Here is a 27,670-nt window from a genome sequence, read left to right on the forward strand (position 1 = left end):
GCTTGGAGCGGCTAAATGCGACACAGATGTTTTGCATTTTTAGAAGGCTTTGTGACAGGGGAATTATTGTTGTTTTACTCTGCAGCTATTTTTATGTAATAGAGGCGCAAGGTTGGTTAGTGTCATTATTATCATCTTTGTGTCATTATTAGTAAAAAAAACAAATGCAAAACACAAGCCAGGTTAGAAACAAGGAGATAATACTATTTTGCATTCCTTATTAAAATCATGACACTTCATAAAGTTTGGAAAGGCAGCTAATTTATAATGAGTGCAGTAGTATTTTATGTAACATACTGAAACAAAAGTAATTTTCATTAATAATGTATAGCAAAATATTTTTATTAGGATTCTGTTAACTTGGCCGTTAAATACATATGTACCATATCCCACATTCCGACGACATATTTTGTTTCCTGCAGGTAACACATAAAATGTGTTATTGAAACAGTTATCCAACATCCTTTAAAGTATATGGAAATGGGGCATATTACTAGTGCCACATCCTGCATTTTACACATGAGGACAAGAAGTGCTGTCGTGAGAACTCTGTAAGTTGGTTCCTGAAAGTTTTAAAAGCATTTAACTTCAAGCCACATGAATCACAGCAGATCTTAAAAAAGTTTGTTTTAATCACTGGCTAACTCACAATTGCAAATATTTATACGTTTATTAATGTTCCACTTGTTGTACGAGATGTACATTCATACCATGTGATTTACCAAAATACACTCTCAAACTGAACATAACGTGTTTTAGTGAATCTGTGCTGAAGCATGCTGGTATGGAAGTTTGGCTAAGAAAATGTAAAAGTATGCAATATGACAGATTTTAATAACAGTTGACTTTGGACAGGCTATTATTCTTCATATCTACGATCCCTGAAATGTCTGTTAACCCAGACATACAATGTGTATACATGCAGCCCAACTAATTGTACTAGTTGACATGATGCTAACGTATATTTAGCATGAAAGGATCTAACAATTCATGTGAGAATGCAATATACATTATTCAAATTAATGTAATTAATTTATCACATGCAGCAATGTCTCCAGCTACAATTAAAAGGGCTACATTTATATGGGTATAGCCAATGACAGAAAAAAAGTCTCTTTGCAGATTTGGCTAAAAGCCTGCAATATTTTGCAAAAGCAATGAATTTCCAAAATATAAAAATAAATGCAAAGCATTGTAAAATTTACACTCAACATAATTAAAATATTACACAATTATAAAATTTCAAACAGAATAATAAATAAAACATCCACTTACATTTTTTTTTACAAAGAAACAGAATGATTTTCCTGCCTTGTATGTACCGAACACAAATGCCAAACTTAAAATGGTGAAATGCTTTTTTCTTGGTTTTTTAAACAGGTAAACAGAAAAAAAAACTTTTTTAGAGCAAATAATAACATGGTATATTAGACAGAAGATTTTACATTAGAATTAAATTAAAAAAGCAAACACTTTGGTATTTGTTTTAACATAAATTCCTTATTTTTGCAATGTGTATGGCAACCAGCGTAATGTTTTAATTCTGGACTTGACCACTTCAAAATTTTGTACTTACAAATATTGGCAAACAGAAATAAAAACCACCATGCCAGATTTTTAGTCGAGATCATTATAATATGGCACATTGACTTACTAAAAACCATGGCAGCTTTCTTCATACAAGGAAGAAGACAATATTAGTTTATCCATTCCTATGGAATATACTCATTTGGCAAATGAACTGCAACACCCAAGCAAAGCACATAAGGCTGGGCCTAGGTGAAGGCAAATTTACTTATCAACATTTCAAGATTTGATTCTTTAAATCTATAATATTTACAGTATTGCACTTTACTGCACTTAATTGCATCTCACTAGAATTAATTCTGTATCAATATTATTTCCTGACATCGCATTTACATCTTCTTTCCCTATCCAATAAATTAACATTTCTGGGATTTCCAAATCTACTTAATTCTGTATTACGGACATGGCGACTGTTTACAGGTAAATGGCACAAAGCACATGATGCTATGTAATATTAAATAATATGCTGTCTCTATGGTGAAATGTTAAATATTTACTTTTCAATGATTGAAAGCACCAATAAATGGTGTAATATAGCATTTATTTTTCCTTTCCAAAAAATGATCATTGGAAAAAAATACATTATTGCTGCCTGCTTTTGTGAGAAGGGAACTACACAGTATGCAGGGTGGTTCTTGTTTTGTTTCACATCCAAGACTCCATTATAGGTTTGGGAGACTGCATCTACAAAGAAAGATTCTCTCGGCAGTGGAATAATACCATTGGCAACAAAGAGATGCCATTTTAATGGAGACCAGCCCCAATGATCTGTTATGTACAATATAGTGATCTACGTATATGTTTTTTCCGTTATTTATTTATTTTTGCTCAGAAACATGCAGAAGAAAAATTGAAAGCAGCCAATAGTGTAATTGTCAGTCCATTTTTGTTGTCAAGGGTAAAAAAAAAATCTCAGTTTTTCTCTATTTTCCATTCCTCTTCAAATGTTAGCATGTTTCTCCGAATCATGTAAGGCTAAGTTCTTAACTTATTAACTATTTCCTACTGTCATTGAGGTTCAGAATCATTGTGATCACAAAACATCATAAAAAAATCACGATATGTAATTCAAGCTTATTTTGAGATTAATGAACTAAACCAAATGATGTCTTTCGTTAAGTATCCTCCATATTCTTTGTCGATCTTCTAGAGAAGCAGGTACAGGCCCATTTTTTTCTTTTACAATTGCAAAGCATTTTTACCAACACATTTGGTGTCTGAAGAGTCATGTAATGGCAGAAAGGGGAATCAGGAAGTCAGTTCACTGTTTTACAATGGCTAGAAGTGTCAGAGCCCCAAAGCTTCTGCATGTTTCCTGGCTTTGAGCCGCAGGTCAGCAATACTAGAGTTTTTGCTGTTGCTTTTAGCAGCAGCTGCGACCACAGCTGCAGCAGATGCTGTTTCTGCCAGTGATGCAATTGGAAGTCCGAAGGGTGGAGGAGGAAACATTAGATAGGGAGCATGGGCAGCCAGGTGTGGGTGAAGATGTGGATGTGCATGGGCTACTCCTTCTAATTGTAGTTGAGCTTGGACCTAGAAGTAAGAAGAAACATAGGTCACATTTAGTTGTTTTAAACATGATAAAATATGAATCGTAAATATTTTTCAAATCAGGGTGGATTTAGGACACTACACCAATTCAATTTCACTACAGGATATTTGAATATGCACATTAGGTCATCAAATAAGTACATAAAATTTCATAATATGTCCACCTAGTCAAATAATCTGTTTACAAGGGCATGGCATATGATGTATACAGCTTTCAGAGGATATTACACACTGTTATATGGAAATGCTTAGTTTGAGAAGTTTTTCAATTTTGTCCATGTCTATCACTTTATTCAAAAATGTTTGCTCATATCCTTATGCTTTATTACATAATGAATGCGGTTCCAACTATGATTGTGACTAGTTACACACAATCTGCATGTCCAATAAAATAATGTGAGCTGTGCTTTACAGCTAAAAAAAACTTAGGCTTGACAATAGAAAGAAAGCAAATTGTAGAGTTTATTGAAAAGACAGCTGTTTCATCCTTTGGGACTCATCAATTTCAGCAGAGACCCAGATTCTCCATTTAAATGCAGCTTTTTGTTATAAATCAAACAACAAAGAAAGAAACATATTTATATAATTTGCATATAGATTAGATCACTGCATGTTCCTACAAGTCAGAATTAGAATTATTAATAGTGAAAGTTATCCTAACTTTTATTAGGCAAATAGGAAATATATAGATTTGTTTTAAATTATTTCCCTTTAGAGTAAACTCATTTATCATAAAGAATGCCATACTTACTTTAATTACTGTATATTCTGCATAGTTTTTGTAACATAAATTAGTCCTCTATTGGTTTACACAACTTTAATGCCACAAATTACAAGGATATATAATAAATATAATTTTATGATATCAAATATATTGAAGAATGACACCAGTCTGGCCAATCCATGCTAATAAATAAATATTTTTTATAGGAATGGCACTTCATGTAAAAAGAAACAATATAGCACTTATTCAGTATTCTTTTAAAAGTCATAACATATGATGTGTTAGTAGTCTTGCACATATTCCAATTACCTTAAACTATAGAGTAAAATATTTATTGATAGCAAAATAAAATTATTTTGCTTATAGAGCTAAAACCAGATATATTTATTTTCAAAGTTAGTTTTCATATAATAATGCCTAAATACTATTACTTAAAACATATAGAAATTGGATATTCTACCTCTTTCTTTACAGTGGCACAAATTTTAACCAACAAAAGTGATATCTCTCTTTTTTAGGTGTTAAGGATGGAAACATACATTTCAACCAATTTCTATACTATGCTGGGAATTTGTTTGCATCTTTTATTGCCTTCTGAAATTCCTAACTCATAACTTTTCATTACACGCAACTGATTTATATTTATGTTGAAACATTTAAACTGTCTCAAAAACTATATTAGAATGCATCAGGATGCCAGAAAAGTGGCAAAGATTAAACAAAAAATCCTACTTTTTGGTAAATGTCTGCTGGTTCCACAAACTGTGAAATGATCTTTCAATATTATATTTTAATAAAAATTAAAAAGGTGTGAATTTAGGGCCACAGTGATGAAAATATTGCAGCAACCCAATGAAATTAAAAAATCCTAATAGCTTATAACAGTAATAATTTCCCTTCATGTATGTGGTGTAGACATTTTTCACATTCTGCATCTCAGAAATTGGATATATGACACCTGCATCTTTTCACGGTAGCATTTTTTTAAGACTTAACCAAAGAATGTTCTGCATTTATGGAAATAAGTAGCGACACATTTTAAACAAATAAAACCTCAAATAATAACTCTACTTTGCATCTTTTTACAGTGAATCTTCTTTTTTTACTAATTGAAACATAAAACATTTAAAAAGTAGTGAACAACTTTCTTAAAATTAAGCTAGGCCAAAGAATGCCATGCTATAGTGACAGGATGTTGAAATTAAAATAAATTCTAAAAAAAACACTGCTTGGCATTCCCACTTTTATTATTAATATAAAATTATGATTAATTATTAGTATATATAAAAAAATAGTAATATTTTAAAATGATGCAGAAAAGCAAGTAATTAGTACAGTATAATCTATTACCTGAGATTATATATAAAGTAGTTTAGTTAGTCTCAGTATAATTGTTTGTAAAGAATAATCACGTTTCATATAACTATGGAAGATTTTTTTCACTCTCTTCAGAAAAATAAAATAAAATTATTTTCTTTATGAGTTTTCTAAAAAAAATGGTGGTTATTACCCAATTAGCTATTTTTAAATTGGATTAAGAAAAGATATGAGCTTTCTTAATTTTAAAATGAATTTTCACTAAAGTAATTTGGTAAAGTATAAAACAGTAAATAATCAGATAATTTAAATATAAATATATTGACAATTTTAAAATAAAATATATATATACAGATTTTGTTATTTTTTAATAATTCCTAACATAAATGCTATTAACAATTCATTATGTAATTTAATATTATTATTATCATTTTATTATTATTTATTTCAACTGACAATACATATGTAAATACATTTATATTTTTCTATATGTAATAAATTATATATTTTTATCATTTATTTTAGTACTGTAGCTATTTAAAATAAAACTTGGAAATGTTCTGAACATTTTGATACATGCATTTGTTTCACTATTTTTAAAATTATTCAAGCATTAATTCTAGAGTTAAACAATGCCATTGATATTGATGTGGTTAATTTTCTTTCATTTATTTTCCAGATCAAACTAGTTTAGAATGGCTAATATATAGATGTATTTACAATTATTCAGTTGATAATGATTACTGTTTTATAGTATGTTTATACATCTCTGCTCCTTCTGTCTAATATTCCTACCTTTTAAATTAATCTTACTTTTTTATGAACAGTAACAGCCCAACATGTTGATTTTAAAGAGTACAAAGTAATTTTTCACTATATGTTTGAGGTTTTCGCCGTTTTAGAGATGTATACATCAATGCTAGCTCTTTTTAACCTAAACTTATTAGAGGAATATAGTCAAGCATAGATCTGACAAGCTGGGAGAAGTTGCACCATTTGCAAATCTGTCTGCAAATGTAAGCATGTGCCAAAGTAGAATGATTACAATCACAAGCAAAGTAGATAAGCAAACTTACTTTACAGAAAATCATTTTCACACTTGCTGTCATATATAAATGTAAAATCAGGCCTAGCTGCTACAATACATAGAAGCAGCATTTTAAAATATGTGTATGCTCTTGATTAAATATTTGCTGAAAACCTTTAATTATACATTGTTATCTAATCAATTATTTTTTTCTTTTACAAAACTAAAATAAGAACAACAAAGTTGATTCTACTAAACATTGAAATCGAGATATACAATATTATCTCAGCATATTATATTAAATAATATTTTAATTTAAAATTAAGGGAGGGAGAGATAATCTAATATTCACATGGGTTGTTTTATCTGTAATCTAGGCTTAGACAGTTAATGCAAATGTGTGCACCATAGATGAAGGTCAGATCATTTAATGCAGTAGGAAAGGGGAAATGTCAAGTTTTAGTCTAGGATTAAACTTTTCCTGACAACATTTTTTCCATGCATTTTGCTGCCAAACAAATTAGTGAACTACAGATAACATCTTAATTATAATGTACAAAGAAGAAGCATCATTTAGAATATTTTTGAATTATATTAACTAATTATATTACACACTTTTTGTATATATTAAAGTAACTGCTTTAATATTTCATTAACAAATATAGAACTTACTGTACTGGTACTTTAGTTATATTTTTAGCTATAAAATAATGTTTCTATACTCATATTTGGCTTCCAATTAAACTGGATATGGAAGTATATTTACTGTATGTTTAAGGGAATATACATCACTTCTTAGCCATGTAATATATTTACTTATATTTTGATTGTTTTAGTTAAATATCTTATGTAACATCTTACACACTATTGCTGTTTTAAATATAGCAATGTTACAAATGTGCAAGTCTAAATTTCATATTATAAACACTTAATTTTATAGTTATTATTATTTTACTCATATATTGAAAATTATCATACATATTTTAGTCGTTTTTAACTTTTCCATTTTCATAATATGTCCTGCGTTTGTCCAGAGCTTTACTGGAGTTGAATATATATTTTTTATATTGCATTGACTATAGCTGAAAGCTTTATTTTTTTTGCATTACTTACAAAATTCTGTATGAACTTAGCTAATGTTATATATGATGTCTGATTTTTGTCTATTTATATTATATTTATATGTACTATTTTTTCATTGATCACTACTTTGTTATTCTTTTTTTAAAAAAAATAAATGATAGACATTTCTGTCAAAATAGTTTTGCCAAAACTGAATATTTGTAAATTATTTTAAATTTACTAAGCATATTTTCCACCGCAATTGTATTTTAGAATCAGTATTTTCTTCAAAATTAGCAGTATATAGTATTTGAAGTCATTATATTTTTCTTTGTAAAATGAATAAGAACAATGCTTTTAAACTAAAACAAGCATAATAATAGTTTTCTAAAGCAGTTTAGAAGTGGATAACAGTAACGACAGATAAGGAAATGTATAACTAACCTTGTCTTATTGACCTAATTTCTGCTCTACTTTTTTATTCATTATAATCCAAATATTATAGTCAAGATATTATGATGCACTGTATTATTAGACGATGATTTATTAAAGGCATATATTTTACTCTAGCTGTGTGGATCTGTGTGTGCTTCAAACATCCAATCAAGCTAAGAAAAAACTTTAAAAGTAAAAAGTATATTTTTATTTTCTCTTAACTTGAAGGGGTTTTGGAACTGTAAACAGAGTAATGTGTTTAAGTATCATGAAATATACTCCTGTAGTAAAACTAATACTGATGCTGATATTTTTATATGTTATGGATAATGTCAGAAGTGTGGAGTGGATTTTTTTCTGTACAATCTTAGACTAACTAGACACCCTGCAGTTTCTTCTGTACAACCTAATACAAACTAGACACACCATTTTTAATGTCATGCAAAATATTTTTATGGCTGTTTCTTATTTGCTGATTACCCCCAGGAGATTATAAAGCGGGCCTCCTTATGAAACTGGTAAATGTGTAAAGTGTGGAGTTACAATTGTAACTCTATTTTTTTAATACTTTATACAGACCTAATATAACTGAAATAAAAAAGCCCAGCCCTGCCCCAAAATCTCATACCTGCAGTAGTATATGTGAAATCGTAATTGCCAATAAAATGCATGTCCACCCAGAATCATGTGCTATGATTGGCCCAGCGGAAATCTAAATATGGTGACCACTGCCAAGTGAAAATTAGCTGAAAATAAAAAACACATTTTATACTCGGAATATATACTTTTTGGGAGATGCTTTAAAAACATAATTGGAAGCTTATATTAGAGATAAGTGAGCTATTGGTACTGTTGTGTATTCCACATTAATATTGCTGTTTAATGTCTCAGTACAGTGGTTTATTGAGCATAAAAAACTGCTGAGAAACAACCTTCTATCTATCTTTAATGTGGAATTAGAAAAGGAAATTAAATATTTAACATTAAATTTTAAGGCTATCAGTTTGGTTCCTTTTTCACGTAAAGAAACAAAGGTGAGAGATAAAACTATCCATAGATAAAATTGCAGCACTTTTATTCATTTCCATCTTAAGTTATTTTACTAGTTAGTAAGGTGGATCCTCTGGCAAATTAAATGGCTGACCTCTGTATTTACCTGAATATTTATTTACATATATTGAACACATAAAACAACATTTACAACCTTACTTAATTACTGAGGCCAAAAAAATTGTGGAAGCAAGTGCATAAAAAAGAATGATAATTATTGAATAATGTGCCATTGAATAATATGAAGAATGATAATTATTGAATAATAGTTTACATGTAAAAATTAAGTTTGAATTTGAATAAATGAGGATAATAGCACAATGTGAACCAAAATAAGCTGTGCCAGTAGTACATTTTATAGTAAGAATTGATAGTTTTTTGTCGCACTCCAGCAACTATAGGCACATGGCATGCATCTCAATCTATTAATCAGGCCTTAACTATGTTTTCCACATTTCCTTTAATTAACTGATTACATTCATAATGTAATATAACTTCTAAAGAAGAATACAAGTTACAAGAGAGAAGTGTGGAGGAAATATTGATGCAATGGTATCCACCTGCCCTCAAATCTCCCTCACTGTCAATAACACCACAATTTCCTCAGTCTCCCATGCCCGCTGCCTTGGTGTCACACTTTATTCTGCCCTGCTCTTTATTCCTCACATCCAGACTCTCTCCCAGTCCTGTCGACTCCACCTTAAAAACATTGCCAGAATACGCCCTTTTCTTGCTCAACATGCTGCCAAAACTCTAATCCATTCTCTCATTATCTCCCGTCTTAACTATTGCAACCTCCTGCTATCTGGCATTCACCCATATATCCACACTTCCTAAATGCTGCTGCAAGACTAATCTTCCTCTCTCACCGCTCCACATCTGCTGCACCACTTTGCAAATTCCTACACTGGCTCCCTGTGTGCTCCAGAATCAAATTCAAATTACTCACCCTTACCTACAAAGCTTCAACAACAACACCCTTGTATACATCTCAAATCTCATATCAAAATACTCTCCCTCCCTCTTAGATCTACCTCTAAGCTGCGCCTTGTCTTGTCTCTGATAACCACCTCTCACTCCCGCCTACAAGACTTCTCCCTTGCTGCTCCCCACTTATGTAACTCCCTACCACGCTCAATCAGACTGTCCCAAAGTCTTCTATTGTTTAGATGCTCTTTGAAAACACATCTCTTTTTTAGAGGTGACCTTATCCTCGATAACACTATTCAAACTAATGCACCCTCACAACTATCCCAATCTCCACTCTGAGCCACACTTGCTCCTCTTGTTTCAGCTGTGCCCTCTTCTCTTTAGAATGTAAGCTCTCTAATGAGCAGGGTCCTCCATACCCTTTGTTTTCATTTCTAAATTCATTCCAACTTGTCTGTTCTTGTTTTACGTATGTCCTGTTTTATGTATGTTCTTGCCTTCCCTACTGTACGGCGCTGCGGAGCACTGTGGCGCCTTACAAATCTACGATAATAATAATAATAATCCACAATAAATTGTGCATAGATAGATTGCTGTATATTTATTCTGTATGATCTACTTCCACTTTATCATGCTAATGTAAGCATATCAAATTTAGCATGTGCTTCTTTTAGATGAGTCTATGAAAAAAAAACTATTTATTAAAACGCGTTGGGTATTATTGGGGACCAAAAGGTGCTACACTAGATTAGTTAGCAGATCAGCATTTTTATTACTCCTGTCTGTAAGCGGAAATGAGATTGTAAGTGTTGTTTACAAGCACAAGTCACAGTTGCATACTCACTCACATTTGAATGTTACTAAAGTGGATGATGGCTTGATTTTGAGACCATCATTCCAAATTATTATATTAATTGGTTTGTTCTATTTTTCTTTTCATATGATCATTTGTAAATAATTGACTTTTGTGTGAAAACTTGCATATGGGCATTATTAATAGACATAATTTTTTGGTAAATTGTCTTTAAACATTTTTTCTGATAGTTATTTTTTGGGGTCTACTATTGTTGTATTATATTGTAAACCACTTCTAAAACTCCTAACAGCTAGGTAAAGATCCAAGAGTAACAATCTTGATGCCTTATTCATTTTAATTTTAGTGAATAACTTATGAAATGATAAATAATGAAGCCTAGATAAAAATAACCAAATAATTCATTTTGGCTAAATAGTAAACATAATCCTTTGTTAATGTACCCATCCAATACTTTGTAATGCAAGTAGGCATGCAAACTGCTCTTCCATCAGTTGTGTCAGATTATGAGATGTAATATTAAACCATTATCCTTTGTGAACAATTCATTGAACTTTAATTATAGGGCATGTTCTCAAAGTTCAAACGCCATCTTAATATTGGAGACTGTAGAGCAAATCTGAAGATTTGACAGACTTAATTGCAGTTATGTCCTCCTAAAAGTTATGACTCCTTAAACTGTTATATGCAATTGAGTGCAAGAGAAATTGTCAAATAGGAGGAGGGAGGTCACTGGGTAGCAGCAGATCCACACTGGACTAGTGCAATTGCTGGGGTGCTTATACTTAAATAAATATATCCTCTCTTTCAATATTTTGTGGCAGGTTCCAATGCTACGGTGGAAGTTCTCCTTTGACAGAGCAGACAGTGTGAATGGAAGCTGGTAGACTTGTGGATTGGTAGGTTGATACACCGGAGCAGGGATAGTGATGTCACAGCAACTCAAATGACTGTAATTAAAGCTTTTTGAACTGCATCAAATCCCATCAGTACACAGTCCAAAATATGCGGGGATATGTTAAGCTGTCTGTAATAGACTGGGGAGGTAATATTCTTTAACATAGTCATAGTTGATTAACAATTCAATTACCTTAATGGTTTAAATCTGAAATGTTCAATTTTGGGGTTAAGTGGCGCTTTATGTATTAAATAAACTTAAAATCTATGCAATTATCTTGAGTATTGAACTAAATTATTATTATTATTATTATTATTATTATTATTATTTATTTATTTATTTATAAGGTGTCACAGATTCCCTAACGCCGGATACAGAAGCAAGTAAAAAGGTGAGGTAATACACATAAGTAGCACAGAGTAATGCTATGTGAACTCACACAGAGTGCAGCAAAAGACGTGACAGGACTTACGAGGGAGTCAGACAGTAGACAGTCATGGGACAATCGGTAGAGAGGACCCTGCCCACGAGAGCCTACATTTTAAATCATACTACCCATTGAGGAACAACTGGAATTTCATTATGTACAGTTTTATTTATATTATATATAGTAAAATGATAATGTGTTATTTTTTACATAAACAATTTATATGCATATAAAGCATCTTGGAGTTTTAAACACCATTGAAAACTGTAATTACCATATTTTAATTTTATAAAATTTTAGTAAAAATAAGGACAATTTTACAGTGATTTGAATAAATTGGCATAACATGTAAATCCAGCTAACAGCAGCAACATTGATAGTAATTTTACATTTGTAGAACTTGATGTTATCTCTTTCCTAGCCCACCTCTATCAGTAATATATGCAGGATATTATGAGGCTATATTTCATTACTAGCAGAGAAAATGAAATATGTTTGCAGCCTCTTCTAAGATTGTGTGTGGCACAGTGTAAATTTGTTATGAGGTCCTTGTGTTTATCTACATTTTTTGTACCATAAAACTCTGAAGCTGAAATGGCCAAAGAAAAATGAACTTGATTGAAAGCATTTGTTTTGGACATCTGTCCAGCAACCACATGTATGCTCGTAGTTTGCCACTTTCTCCATACAAACATCATTTTAGTCAATATGACTTTAGGTGGCCAACAGACTCTTATAAAGTACTGATTGTATTGTGAAAATGAGTGGCAATATTTATCTTTTTAACAGAAGACAAAGAAGAGCTTTGATACTTCAAAGAAATGCCCCCAATATTTCACATTTTTGCAAAATGTGTTATAATTAAAGTGAATTAGTAAATATGAGAAATTTTGCTTTTGCTTATAAAATATTAGTACTTAGTCCTAGATTTACTAAATTATTTTTTTTCCTCAAACGCATAACATTCCACATCTGGAAATTAAATAAAATTAAATCAGCCTCTTTCCTTGCCAAAATTCTACTGAAACATTGAATTGTGCAGAAATCATCAGCTACAGTTTAGTAGCAGTTTGCCACCAAATGAAAATATGCACAATTTTGGCAGCCCACATATTAGTTAAATTGACTTTGGGGGGAATTACTAAAGGTGAAACTTTAAGTCAGATTGTCAGATCTATTTTCAGCTCCATTCTAACCAATCAGATGTGAACTAAAAGACTAACCTCTTTTTTTTTTGCTTACATCTGATTGAACAGGATGAAGGTGAATTCAGATGTGTCAAGTTGCTGAAAGTTATACAGCTTGGTACCGAAATATTGCTTATTTCAGTAACAACATATGTATAGAATAATGTTTTGTTTTTTCCTTGAGTAGTGTAGCTATCTTTTTTCATAATAATCTGTCCACAAGAGCAATACAAATGACAATGGGTGTAATTTATGAAGTAGATAAATACAGTCTTGTAGGGCAATGCAAAAGTTTTCTCTTTAAGTGAATACATTGGATTATGCTACCCTCTTACATTGGGATGGTTTATTTAAGCACTTTTGTATGACATTCCGTTGATGTGCGGACAGCAAGAGAAATGTACATGTCTGCACAATTTCACATTTTCATTTCTCAATCACATATTCTTGCACTTCTCTTATAAACTGATGTAACAAAAGGAGCCCCATGGAAAATATTGGCTGAGTAACAATAATTGTCATAGCCCTGTTGTAGCCATATAGAGGCTCTATGGGCTTCCACAGAGTCAGAAATACCTGTGGCAATGCACAGGGTACATCCCTTGCAGTGCAGCCTCATAACCACCTCTGCGAATAAAACCTTTATTTTTTTACATTTTTATGCATTTGCCCCTTTCTCAAAATTCCTATTGAGCAAAAGATTACTATTTTAATGTCAATCATGAAACTTTAGGGTAATATCACAAATAGTGTAATTATAATCTTCAGTATTAAGTATTTTATTGTAATGATTTCTGAATTGCTGACACTAACAATTGTTTATACTGATATTATTTCCAAGCATATATGCCTTATGGCATTATATAGAACACATATGATACATTTGATACTAATATTGCTGTAGATTCATAAAATAGGCAGTTCTGATGTTACCACTGTTGTATTAATTTTGAACAAGTTTGTATTAACAGTGATAACATTCCCCTACTATACATTATAAGGATAATAGACTTGACCTTGGATTTGCATGCCTTCTATAAAAGCATTTGGCCTTCTGCCCTGCGGCTTTATATGGTCATTGAGTTCCTCTGTGATGTCTAACGTCCTTATAATTTATACATGGTGGTGCATTAACCCTTATAAAAAGAACTGTAAATAATATCTATATAAACAGGTTATTGATCACTATTTGGCTAACAGCAGCAGTAATCACTCCAGCATTCATTAAAAATCCTAGTTGTTTCAGTTTATAATGGTATTTGAAGTAACCTCAGGAGTTAAGCCCTGTACAGATGAACTGTGCCTGAAGCCTAGTTTTTATTTATTTTATTTTATAAAACGGTCAAAGTGGGCTGGTATACGGTGGAATGCTATACTGCTATTTATCTTAATGCTTTGATTGTAAAACCATCAAATTCCATTCACTTGCATTTTACATACAGCCACCTCTAAATTTCTATGCCGCCACCTCTAAATTTCCACTTATGTTATGTTGCAAGAAAGCAAAAATAAAATATCTGACCTATATTCATTACACATTAACTCAGCTCATGTCTTAAATACATTCTCTAGCCATTCTGGAAAATAAGTTAAGAATTATTATCTAAAAGTAACAATGTTGAACATGTTGAAAATTAGTTGAAATATAGCACAAATAGATCTCGTGTACATGGCAACTCTAATTTGAAATTCTGATGGTTCTTGTCAAAGCCACACCAAAGGATAGATAAAGCAAGAGCAGGAGCAATGGGTAAATACAACAGTCATCACCGCTTGTCCATTTAATATTTAAAGGGGCACAATCATCACCGATATCTGGAGAGTAGTGATGTCTGTCTTATCATATGACTCTTTCTAAAAAGTGTTCCCAAATCAGGTGCGTAACAATAGAGGTGGTGGGTACATTATAATTATTATAAATAAATTTAAAACAGGGATATAAGATTTACAAAAGTTCTATAGCTGGCTGATTGGGTTCCTGAGCTCCCCATACAATTAAAGCACCATATACCGGACTACTTCCTTTACGGTATATATATATATATATATATATATATATATGTAATATTGGAGCAATATATATATATATATATATATATATATATATATATATATATATATTGCTCCAATATTACAATCCATTGTCCCTGTATATATTTGTATATTTGTACCTGTTGGAAAGGCATCCTCAGTGCTCCCATGTTCACGTATGGTGCAACTCTACATATAAGATTTGCAAAAGTTCTGTAGCTGGCTGATTGAGTTCCTGAGCTCCCCATACAATTAAAGCACCGTATACCGGACTACTTCCTTTACAGTATATATTTATATATATATATATATATATATATATATATATATATATACATACATATATATATATATATATATATATATATATATATATATATATATATTGTTCCAATATTACAATCCATTGTCCCTGTATATATTTGTATATTTGTACCTGTTGGAAAGGCATCCTCAGTGCTCCCATGTTCACGTATGGTGCAACTCTACATGTTTCTAAATGACTTGCTGTTCCTAGAATGACACCTACAACATAAAGAGAAATATATAAATACAATATATAGGTATATCAGTTCGGGTGGTGATTGTATTGAATGCTATGAAGGAGCATTATTTACACTCTCCCAGTAACAATAGAAGAACTGGTGCCAAGCTTACCACTGTTAAGGGCAATATCACTAAATGTTTTTACCAATGCGTGTTATGTCTGCATTTATGAAAGTGATACGTTTTGTTATATATTTTAATAATAGAACTGAAATATGTTCCAAGGACTTTATCTCCCTACTGTGCCACCATAATGAAATTAATTAATTGCATGTACATAGTGAGGCATCAGTTTATGGAACACATTCACTCGTTCAGAAGAGTCCATGTTAGGTTACTTCTTATGTATGACCAGTTAATTATTAGCAGAAACTCGCACAAATTTTTATTTTTATTTATTTATTAAAAAGGAGCCTTGTTTTATAAAATGATAACTATTCAGGTTTTTGGAAGGTGTGGGCATGCTATTATAATTGTGCAAATAATTAAGTAATAACACCACCAAAAAGTTTCAGAGGATCCAGCATTTAGCAGCCGGCCAAAGTACTGCATACTCCTGGCATCGCTACGTTGGCCTCTGCTCTCTCTAATGCTGACATTTTGTTGTCTGTGAATGGCATACTGCCTCTCTGAAAAAGACCAGGATGGCAGGAGCAAGGAGAGCGTGGCAGACATAGTGGGACTCTTTTTGCTCTCCTTCTTCAGACAGGTAGCATATTGTCCATTGATATTATGCTGCCAGCCTGAGTAAGCGGAGGGTGCCAGAGGGTGCAAGATGTTGGAGGACCTGTTGAATCTTGTAAATGTTGGACCCTAGGTAAGTAAACTCTTGGATGATGTTTAGCCCAAACTAAACTTTTAATATTGGATGTAATTATATTTTATTCATATAGGGCCTCATTAGGAGTAAGTTAGGATTTAGGAGTAAATCCCTTTAAAAAGGTGCAACTTTGCCACATGCAAAAGCAGTTACTTTTTCCCTGCATACAAAAGAAAATTGAATTTGCACCCCCTGCCTCGCAACATGGTTTATCCAGATAAAACTCTTCATCCTCTAGTTGAATTTACTCATAGCTCTAAATGAAGCGCACATTTAGAGTCGGACGCAATTTACACGTAAATCATGAAGTATAAAATGCATTCCATAATTTACACAGTACTTAAAGTGGCACGGATCTTTAGATCCTTGCGACTTAGAATACTGTGCAAATTGCACAAACACACCTCTTTATCTGCCTTATGGTTCGGCGTGCAAGTGTTTAATGCACAGCGCCCTTTAAAGCAGATATTTACTAAAAAAAAAAAAATGTAAAAAACAACAAAACATTTGCTCTTTTCTCCCCCAAACAGCACAAGGGTTGGTTATGCTGTTTGCGAGGGGGTGCACAACCTTTTTTTTTAAATGTAATGTTTTTTAATATACCAAGGTCTCTTGCACCACAAAAGATACGTCTCCTAGAGACCTATCTGTGGTTGCTTTCAACTCAAAATAGCATGTAAAGAGCGTGAATACGACCTTTACATTGCTAGACTCGCCCACTACCTTCCCCGTTCCACCTCTCTAAGAGCAGAGAGGTGCAACGGGTAGATCCGTCTCAGTCGGAGTGCAAACTGAGACAGATCTTTGGCCAAAACTGTTTTTTGCGCTGATCAGAAGGATTTGCGTCCAACTCTAATTCAGGCCCAATGTGCACAACATTAAATCCAATTATGCTGCAGAGTTTCACTAAAATATTTTTCATGCAATGCCCACCAACAATTTCTATTACTATCATCTCACCATTGCATAACTTTTATCATGTGAGATTTATGTACTAAAAGGTAAATATTTAAATAAGTGCAGGAATAAGCACATTTTGTAAAATATTAATGATATTCTTCCCTTAACAAATGCAATGTGGATTGCTTGGATTAGTCTTGCTTCCAAGTGACTGGTAGTCATATCATTTGTATAATGTAATTACATAATAGAAGAACCCTCTACTACCTGGATTGTCGAGTCAAGAGTGCAGCGAATTTGGAGGTACTCACCATACCCACCTTTATGCATTTGATTTTCTTGTTTTCTACACTTTGCTCTTCGATTCTGGAACCATACCTATAAAATATATTTTAGTGGGTTAAGTCATTCAGCTTATAGGGGTAGTCTGTAACATGGCTGTAGGTAATAAATACATCTGTGGATTATAGGACTACTGTCATCATAATTGGTGAAAATGTTGGTCCAATCTTCTGTGCCATTATGGGGAAAAAAAGCTTACTAAAATTAATATCTGATTTACATCCATATATGGTACAATACAAGTGGTATATAATACAATTGTCATGAACAATGTATGTCTATTTTTATATTATATTTTTTCTGTTCAACTTTGTGAAATATTTCTCATTGTGGGCCTGATGTAGGGTCAGATGCAATTTACACTGAAAGTATAACAGATCTGTGTGACTTGGAATACTATGCAAATTTCACAATTCTCTAACCTTCTTATGGGCCATTGTGCATGATACACTTAAGTGTATCAGTCAGAGCGGCCCTGTACAGCATATAATTTAATAAATAAATGAATGTTAAGAAAAAAAAATGTGCCTCTCCCCCCAAACAGCACTAGGGTTGGTTATGCTGTTTGGAAGGGGGTGCACACATTATTTTAAATGTAATTTTTTTTTTTTCATTTTATTTTTTTAATACAGCAATGTCTGTTGCACCAGGATAAAGCATAAAGCACCCGCAAAAGATACATCTCCTAGGGACCTATTTGCAGCTGCTTTCGACTCAGCATAGCATGTACAGAGCCTGAACACGCCTTTAGAGTGCTAGGCTCGCCCACTACCTTCCGCGTTCCACTTCTCTAAGCGCAGAGAGGTACAAACGGGAGATCCGTCTCAGTCAGAGTGCAAACTGAGACGGATCCTTGGTTAAAAGTGCTTTTTGTACTGGTCAGTTGGATTTGCGTCCGACTCTACATCAGGCCCTGTATCTATAAAAGATAATTTAGCCAAAAGCAGTCAATACAGGTGACTGGAATCTTCCCTCCAGACTAGATAGACTGAATGGATAGTTAAACTATGAAAGTAATGCTGCATTCACCAGAAGGTGAATGTAGCATCAACAGTGTCAGTTCTTACAGTACTGGCTTAAAATGTCAGACAGATCAAACATGCATTAAGCTGTGTTAAAGGTCCATCCGGCATTGAAGTTAGTGCCACGGGTACTGACAGTGTGCCCCTTAGAGTGATCAATTGAGTCTAACATCCATTCATGCTTCATTCATCTTCCAGTAAATACACTGCAAAGCAATCTACCACAAGCAGCTATAACAGCTGCATATTTTACTGTAAAGCTAAAACACAATATTTTTTATTATTGCAGAAGTATTAGCACCAGCTTCTCTTTACAGGGCTATTTGAATTGTAGCCTATTCCTGGGCAAAATACCTATATATTTGGCATTTATTTACAATTTGTTTGAAATATAAATGTTGAAAATCTACTGGTTTGATAAAGTGGAAATGTTGCCTGTAGCAACCAATCAGATTCTAGCTGTCATTTTGTAGAATGTACTAAATAAATGATAAATAGAATCTGACTGGTTACTATAGGCAACATCTCCACTTTTTCAAACCCGCGGTTTAGTAAATATACCCCTTAAAGTCAAGGGTATCACACCCATCTCATGAAATTCCTATACTTCTAAATAAACATGTGTTACATTAATTGATATCACCTGATTAAACTCTTCCTAAGATTTAATTTGCAAATATGCTCCAATAGTAGATTCATAACACTCATTGTAAATATAATGTTATAACTACCCTAAGAAATAAAATGTATAATACATACATGTATCTTTCACTATAAATCATTGAAGTGTGCTGTGTTTGAGTTTAGTAAATTAGTATATCTACAGTATCAGGTTGTGTTAAACTTAAACTTTGCCTGCCCTTTATTACACTTATGTCATATGATTAAATAAATCATATATATTAAATGATAGAATTACTTTGTCTAAACAATAAACCAAAATAAATAACAATTCAGTGTTACATAACTGACATTTGTTTTCAATAAATTGACAAGCTAAGATACTTCCTATTTTATGTGCTTAATCATTTTTACATACTCAACATTCTGATTCTACAGAGGGACTTGATTACTTGTTTTACAATTGCTTATTTTCCTAAACCATAAAGGCCATTCATAATTTATTATGCTGATAATGCACAGATAATACAGATGCAATCATTAATATATCAGTAGAATAAATTACTGAGATGGATAGATAGATAGATAGATAGATAGATAGATAGATAGATAGATAGATAGATAGATAGATAGATAGATAGATAGATAGATAGATAGATACTGTTACCAATGTTATGCACATATACAGCAGAAACAGGATTTTTCCTATATTCTAAAATTAATTAATTAATTTGGCTACAAAACTAATTTGGCTGGCAGTTCTGATCAATCTTACAAATTTGCTTTCAGGTGGGTCTGTTTGTGTCCACATATGTTCTAATACCGTTTTATTTTTCTACACTTCTTTCAAAAATCAAAACTGGGCTTCTACTTTTATTAGTAAAGATTAGTCGTTTTTCCAATTTTTTTTCCAAATTATCTACCTCATCTCATACACAAACAAAATATAACAAATTACATTTAGATTAATTAGTATTAATTGTTAATAATCAACATACGTAATGTTTAAGGTAGGTGAAGTGATCACGGACCTGTCTTACATTCTAAAGTAATTTAGTCAGAGTAGCTTAAACAGTAAACATGTTACCAGTGTGGTTTAAATAAGCGCAATAGTCCCACACTATCTACGATCATTTTATACAGGGTTTTTGACGTTTAAAAATAAAGTTACTGGGCTAAATTAATTTTACCTCTATTGCTTGCTAAATAGGTAATGTGAGCGTACTTCTGTTACAAATATTACATGAAAAAAGTTCACTCATTTTCTCGCCATAAAAATCAACATCGATTTCAGACGCATTATGCAGAATCATTAGTTCCTAATATCAATGTCAATAAACAAGGCAGTCAGCGCCAGCAAGAAGGAAATCTCTTCCCTTAGTGTCCGCAGAAAGGTGAGAGCTGATTCACCGTGACACCAAAGTTGTAATCACACTTTGCAATGTTCTTACATAAGCGCACATAGCCATAACAACATGTACTTATTGTAAACATCCCCAAACTTGGACGTGCTTAGAGTCTGTCAAGTGATCCTACCGTTTAATTAATTCTAGCTCCGCTGTCTGCATTGCATTTCCCTCCAAGCTTTGTTCAATTGCCTTAATGACGGTCATTTACAAGCCAGTAATTAGTGCAAAGAAACTCTCTTAAGGCATTCATCACAGTGCTCAATACTCCGCAGTGCAATGTCACGCTATGCTGTGTGTGATTAGATGTCCTGAACATTCCTATCAGACTTTAGTTGGTGGTTTAATAGGGGGTCTGTGTGAAAGGGGGCAATGTAGTTTACATGCTCCTCAACGATCTATGTTTGACCCTGAGATACTGATCTCCTTTATCGTCCACCAGCACATTGATTGGGTGGACACAATAAAGTCACTAGGATGAGAGACCGAGTTAGACCCTGTTGTTTATGTAGATCTTGCAAACAAAGAGAACTGTATACGCACAATCAGCGTGTAATATGATTATCTTATATTGATATGGTGTCATCTTGTGGATGCGCTTTGGATTGCTCCTGGCACATTGGCACAGGACCTTTGGAAATAATAAAACGACTTGAGTGTGAGAAATGAAGCGAGTTTAGCTATCGGAGATGTAAAAAAAAAAAATCAAGTTATGAGAAATAAAAGTGATAAATTAGCCAGTAGGTTAAGCAATAATAAATCAGTATTTGGCGCGATTTGCGATCAATTCCAATTAGGCACGAATATGCTAAGTAAAGCGCAGTACACTGTTTTAGACAGTTATTTCTTCATTAAGGATCACTCAGTGATTTCTTTCACAAATACTCTAATCTGATTTCCTTTTGATTTCCATTAGAGACAGTGAATAATGACATTTAATTTAGCTGTGCACCATAAACCAAGAGATATTTCTTGTAATTGAATTACTGCCTGCTCCTCACTATGGTCTCATAACTTTCAATTATAACCCTGACAGCTGGGTGGTATGGGGTTCCAGGACACGCTAAAAATAAAAGGTTAATAAGGACCAGGCAGGCATAGGAACATCAATTTATTTACAGCAAATTTCCACTCTAAATTGAAACTGTATCCTCTAACAACAAGGACAGTGTGTGCTGATAGAACGGTTATTACAACAAGCAAGAAAGTATTAAAAAAATACCTCCCTGTCTTCTACTCCTATATGGTGCCCCTCCTCTAAAACCCTTCCACCTCTTATTTTCATTTGCTAATACTCGTTATTAGGAATGCTCTTATTTTCTGTCACATAATTAGCTTCCTTTTCTGAAAATATCCAACTATTTTTAATGCAAACAGATTTTTTTTTTAAAGCTCCCTTTTTTTCATGCCCCACCTGAATCAATATAGACATTTTGGCTGAGATTTTCAAGATCTGAAAGCAGTTTAAGGAGCAATTTTCTGCAACTTTGAACATCCTGTTAAGGTGCTACTCTGTAATAAAGTACTAAAAGAGGGAGTGCGAAATTAAATTACAAGTAATTTGTTTTTATAGAAACAGTACATCAAGGAACTGGAAGATATTACAGATCTTCAACATCAGAACTGGAAATGACATAAAAGTTGATATCCCCTTTAGCTAAATAAAAAAGACACCTCTTTTATTTTTTTTGTAAATTCATTTTGGGTAGTGTGGTTAGATCAATCTTCCACAAGAACCAAGTTTAGTATTAACATCCCCTGCAACTGTGATGTGCTTTTGTAATAAACAACTTAGTTTGGCCAAGATATTTTAATATACACACCCATGTCCGCATCTATACCAAATCAAAAAAGAAAAATGGTAGACGATTCGTGCTTGTCTTAGCACATATTTTAATTTATTTATATTTTGTTGCATTTGAAATATCCTCCTTGTAAATACTTATATCAAGTTTTTTTTATTTGTTTTGGGTTTTTTGTTGCGTTTTCTGTTTCCGCGAAGGCGTTATTTCTGGCTTCCATCAACACACATCTATCATATGTATATAATTCTGTAATTATCATCACTATTATATTGTGGTATGATATTTGTGGCTGCTTCAGTTCTGTATATAATTGCAATGCTTCATTTGCTCTTCTGTTTTACATACAATTAATTCCTCTATGTCTTTCATTTTTTTTTTTAAAGTCCTTGAATTGTTATCTTTATCGATTAATTCTCAGACAGGAAAAGTTATGTCTAATAGAGATTTAATTCAATGCGTCCTGTCATAAACGTCGACCGTTCAGCTAAAAGCTCGTAAATACGTTTTACTGACTAAATAATAATTTTCAGGATTGTGTTTCCAGCACTTTCAAAGCAGCGAGGGAGCAGATGGGATAGACTTGGATGTCATAAATCCATATGCCTGTCAAGTAGGTCAGCTGGGGCACCTTTACCCCCCGGCTCATGATAATCCAGCCCCAAAGCAGCCAAATAACCTTTTAAAGAGGCCTATTTTATTCGGCGGTGGCAACGACATAAGGTGGAAAATTGTGCTGAAAACTAATAAGACGAGATCTGCGTTTTGTGCCAAAATGTTTTTGATACAGAAACTAGTATGGAGCTTAAATATACTGGAATCTAGTTGCCTACATTGTATATGCATAAATAGGAGGGAAATTAATGTCTCTTATTAGAACGGGAATAATAATAATAATAATAATAATAATAATAATAATAATAATAATAATAATAATAATAATAACAACATTTTATCACTATGTGTGTTGCTTTTACTAAAGATACAGAAAGAATGCACGTGTCTTGAATGAACCTCATCATCCCCATAATTTCAGATACTTTGCATTTATACAGGCTCTTCGTTTTCTTTGTTACCAGAATGCCAAGATAATACACAAGTGATGCACTGTACAACAGGCTTACTGTACATCTAGAATATGCCAGGGAACTGACTGTTCTTCGGTGTTTTCCTTACCTGTACCCTGGCTTCAGAAAGTCCCAATCTTTGACTCAGCTCCTCTCTCATGAAAGCATCAGGATAGTGAGTTTCATCAAACAGTCTCTCAAGTTCGTTTAACTGCTCTAATGTAAAATTCGTTCTGCTTCTCCTCTGTTTCAGCTTAGTTTGTCCATCTTCATCCTCTGATTTCACGTCTTCTCTCTTGTCTTTACACTCGTAGATCCCTGGCAAGAATGAAGACAGTGTCATTAATGCGACAGCTCGGTGGGGACCAGCAATCAAAGCTTTACTTTCTTACTACTCCAGCAAGTTTTATGGAGCAAAATCCCCCTATTGCTTCAAACAGACAGTCTCTCTGATAAATGTGCCCCCCTCCTCTCTTTGCAATAAGTGGAGAAACCCTTATGACAAATGACCCAATGTATGAACTACAATTAACAATGTGTATTTTCTCATATAGTTATTATTTATTTGGCCCTAGAATAAAATGATCGATGAAGTTTGATTGTCATTTTGTAGGAAGAAGCCAACCATCTTAATAATTACTCTTCATCCGTCATGTATTTCATGAACTACTCTGCTCTAACAGATATGTTCTAATGTATTCTCAATCGATTTATATTAGTCCAATAGCAGTGTAGAGCACACAGGCAAAGAAATCAATTGTAGACATACTGAATGCAAATACAAAAGGATCAAGGATTTGTATCTATTTGCAATCATTTAATAATGATAATGAATCCAGTCAATGGCACTACAGACTCTGCAATTTTGTTTCATTACATATGATAAATAGATTAACAGCAAATGTTACACTGTGCCCGCTCTCTTGGGTTCTTATTTTTTCACATTGTGGTTTGTTTAAATCTCAGGAATGACTCGTATTATAATTATATTTAACTTTTCATCCACATACAATAAACTGATTAAAAAAAATCAACTATGTCGAGTAAATTCTATAAATAAATATAGATGGGAATAGATAGATAGATAGATAGATAGATAGATAGATAGATAGATAGATAATCAGGAGGGACTATTGTACAGTATATAGTATAATAGTGTAAGTGTAAGAATGTCTCTCAGTAGGCTCTTCTGTCACTAACACAGCACAGTGCTGTACAGAATCCCAGCTTTTATCAATGCTTCTTCAATCAGCAAGTCAAGAAAGTGGCTTTGGAGGGGGTTAATGGAGCCTCAATTAGGAATATGATAGTCAAGTGCCAAGCATTTTCCTTTATCTATAAACACATTTATGCTAGTGGTGTGATATATACAACTTTAAACATGCTAATATTAATAAACAAAATAAAACATTGCACATCAGAATAATAATAATAATAATAATAATAATAATAACTAATAATATTGTTTTTGTTCCTTTTCTTGTGTACAGGTACTATTTAATGCATATTGTTGGTAGTGTTTGAATATTTAAAAATCGTAATTCTAGGTAAATTGTAAAATACACGAAGACTCTTTTTTAGGCAGTTATTTGAAACTCCTGTACAAAACTTCTCTCAGGTTGATGTAATCCATTATATAAAATTAACTTTGCAAAGGTTGTAAAGAAAATGGATGTGTAATTGTTTCCATGTGTTTATAGAGTACTTCTATGAAGTTTTAATCATCTTTTAATCCTTTTGTTCTTTCAGTACACTTAAACTTTATTACATTTGCAGTTAGGCTGAAAAGCATTGCATGCAAGTGGCTTTACAAACAGCGAATTGAGCAATCGCAGAACACAGCTGACCGAGACAGTATACTGACATTTAATTATTTAAAGAGGATCCCATTTTCTCCTTAGTGTGATTCATAAGTCTATCACGGCCACGTGTTGACATTTGGCATTGCATTAAATATCACAATTTCATACTTGATGCAATTTTCAATGCTGCAATGATTAATTCGGTAACAATACATTTATTTGAAACTTGTGCTTAGTTTGTAGTATAGGCACAAATACATTTGTTATTTTATTGGCCTTTCATTGTTCAGTTTTCACCTAGGATGTAGAAAATGTATACATTACAAAGTTATCTTACAGTAGGAAAAACACATAACGAATGCTGTAAATAGAGATGTGTGAAAGTATATGTATGAAAACTGTAATGTTTGCCTTACACAGCTGGTATTTACTAGCACAAGGGAAATACATAGTAACAGAAAACTCATTTATGCATCCATCCTGCTCTCTCACATGTCTTGTTTATAATTTAGTTTCACCTTGAGTCACAGCAGATGAAAACGTTTTGGCCTTCTCTCCCCCACAGCCACATGTTTTGCAGGCTGTTTGCAATATGTCTTTTTTTTTTCTTAGTATGGAACTGCCATGATAGCAGTTTGAGACACCTGTGTGCCCGGGTCAAAAACTATTTTGTGAGTCTTGCCCATATGTCTGGCCTCCTGATGGGTCTGAGTGCAATTAAGGGATAGAGAGCGTCTCTCTGCTTGTAGTGTATCACTGGGCCGCACTGTCAAATCATCCCCTATCATTAACATTTACACAGCCAGGAACTTCGAAAACATTAACAACAGCAGAACCGAAAATAGCCACACGCCCTTCTCATTTCAGACACATATTTCATCACGATCTTTGCTGTAAAAACAATCTGCAGTGAATAAGGTATGGATGGGGCTTTGATTCTTTGCTGAAAACACACTACAAATTACTAAATGTATCTAGCCTGCAACCAAACTACAGTCCGAAGCTACTTTACTAAATGGAATGTAATGCATAATCAGGCCTGTATAGAACAAAATGTGTGAAATCGTTCATAATGAATTAATATCTGTAAACTCTTCTGCCAGCCTCATGCAATATATGGAATGTATTATGTTGGGTGTACTGTAATCGACGTGTTGTTAATGTATAATATAGTTGTCATAAGCTGTCCAGGTTCCCACGAGTGAACACAGCACAGAATAAAATCAGAATTGCTCTGCATGCACTGCATGTCTGTTGTGTCTCTATATGGCTGGAACTTTTCCTGACCCTTCTCTAGCACAGCAGCAGGAATCCAGTACAATAGATATGCTGCGTTACATCCATAGATATTTCAAATACTTACCTTCAGAAATCCTGGTAGTGCTGTAGTCTTTCAGCTTGTCTTTGTCGATGTCTGTGTGCTCTTTGTAGAGATGCAGCGAGCAGTGGTTGTTGTTCTCTGTAATGTCCTGAAGGTTTGTATCAGAGTTCCCCAGCTCCCTGGCCCGAGCCAAGCCCGTCTCCAAAACTTCCCTGTATGTAATGCTCTCCTTCTTGCTGCTACCACTGCCACTGCTATCCTTGTTTTTTTGGTCAAAGGATTTAGATACAAAAGCTGTAAGTTCTTCCATGGCTGCCCTGTGATCTTGTAGCACCTATCCACAGAGATCCACTTGGTTTTCACTAGGAGATCTACACGTCCCCTGGAAGCTTTTTATTGTTTCTCCCCCTTTTTTCACGTCGAGGATGAACTGCATAGGGTTAGATCACTCCTGCTGTTATTTATGCCTTTCAATTTGAGATCACACTATTTATACATGGATACCTCAGCCCAGCCCCCAGCTCTCCCTGTCTCCAGCAATTACTGAGTTCTCCACAGTTGCAGGCGGATTCCTAGCAGCTATCCCCCACCTCAGTCCAGCAATTGGCTTTCTTCTTATTTCATCACTGTTTGGCATCAATGCACCTTGATTTAGAGAAGTAAGCTGCTCCAAAAAGAGAGAAAAAAGACAAATAAAGCAAGCAAAAGACAGTCAGGGGGAAATCAGGTATCTGCATTCTTGAATTGTACACTGAAAAAAAAAATACACACCAAAGTCAAGAAATGTATAATCAGGAGATTCTTTCTAAGCAGCACTGTGAGTAAAACATACTGGAGCTAAACGCAACTGTCTTGTGTCATTTGTTGTGCAATGGTGGTAGGGTAGTAAATAACAGTGGAAGACAATTGAAACAGATAATTGATTTACTGCGGGATCTTTGTAGATTATAATAGTTTTGTGTAATTGCTTCTGTTTTGCAT

The 27,670-nt window shown here is 33.3% G+C and overlaps 1 protein-coding gene across 1 annotated transcript; it reads right to left on the minus strand.

The window, feature by feature from the left end:
* Positions 1-618: 618 nt before the first annotated feature.
* On the minus strand, positions 619-27,245 carry LOC142141513 (short stature homeobox protein). The gene is made up of 5 exons (XM_075200060.1): positions 26,732-27,245; positions 23,676-23,884; positions 17,627-17,684; positions 15,477-15,565; positions 619-3,120 (listed from the first exon to the last, which is right to left on the minus strand). The coding sequence occupies exons 1-5, from the start codon at positions 26,997-26,999 to the stop codon at positions 2,875-2,877; spliced, it is 870 nt and encodes a 289-aa protein (XP_075056161.1). The 5' UTR covers positions 27,000-27,245; the 3' UTR covers positions 619-2,874.
* Positions 27,246-27,670: the final 425 nt, after the last annotated feature.

The sequence above is a fragment of the Mixophyes fleayi genome, chromosome 2, assembly GCF_038048845.1.
Source record: "Mixophyes fleayi isolate aMixFle1 chromosome 2, aMixFle1.hap1, whole genome shotgun sequence".
NCBI lineage: Eukaryota > Metazoa > Chordata > Amphibia > Anura > Limnodynastidae > Mixophyes > Mixophyes fleayi.

Coding starts and splice junctions, on each gene's coding strand:
- LOC142141513 (XM_075200060.1), bottom strand. CDS start 26,999: ATGGAAGAACTTACAGCTTTTGTATCTAAATCCTTTGACCAAAAAAAC. Junction 17,685..23,675: donor TTTCTGAAGCCAGGGTACAG/GTAAGGAAAACA, acceptor TATATTTTATAG/GTATGGTTCCAGAATCGAAG. Junction 15,566..17,626: donor AGAAAATCAAATGCATAAAG/GTGGGTATGGTG, acceptor TTTATGTTGTAG/GTGTCATTCTAGGAACAGCA.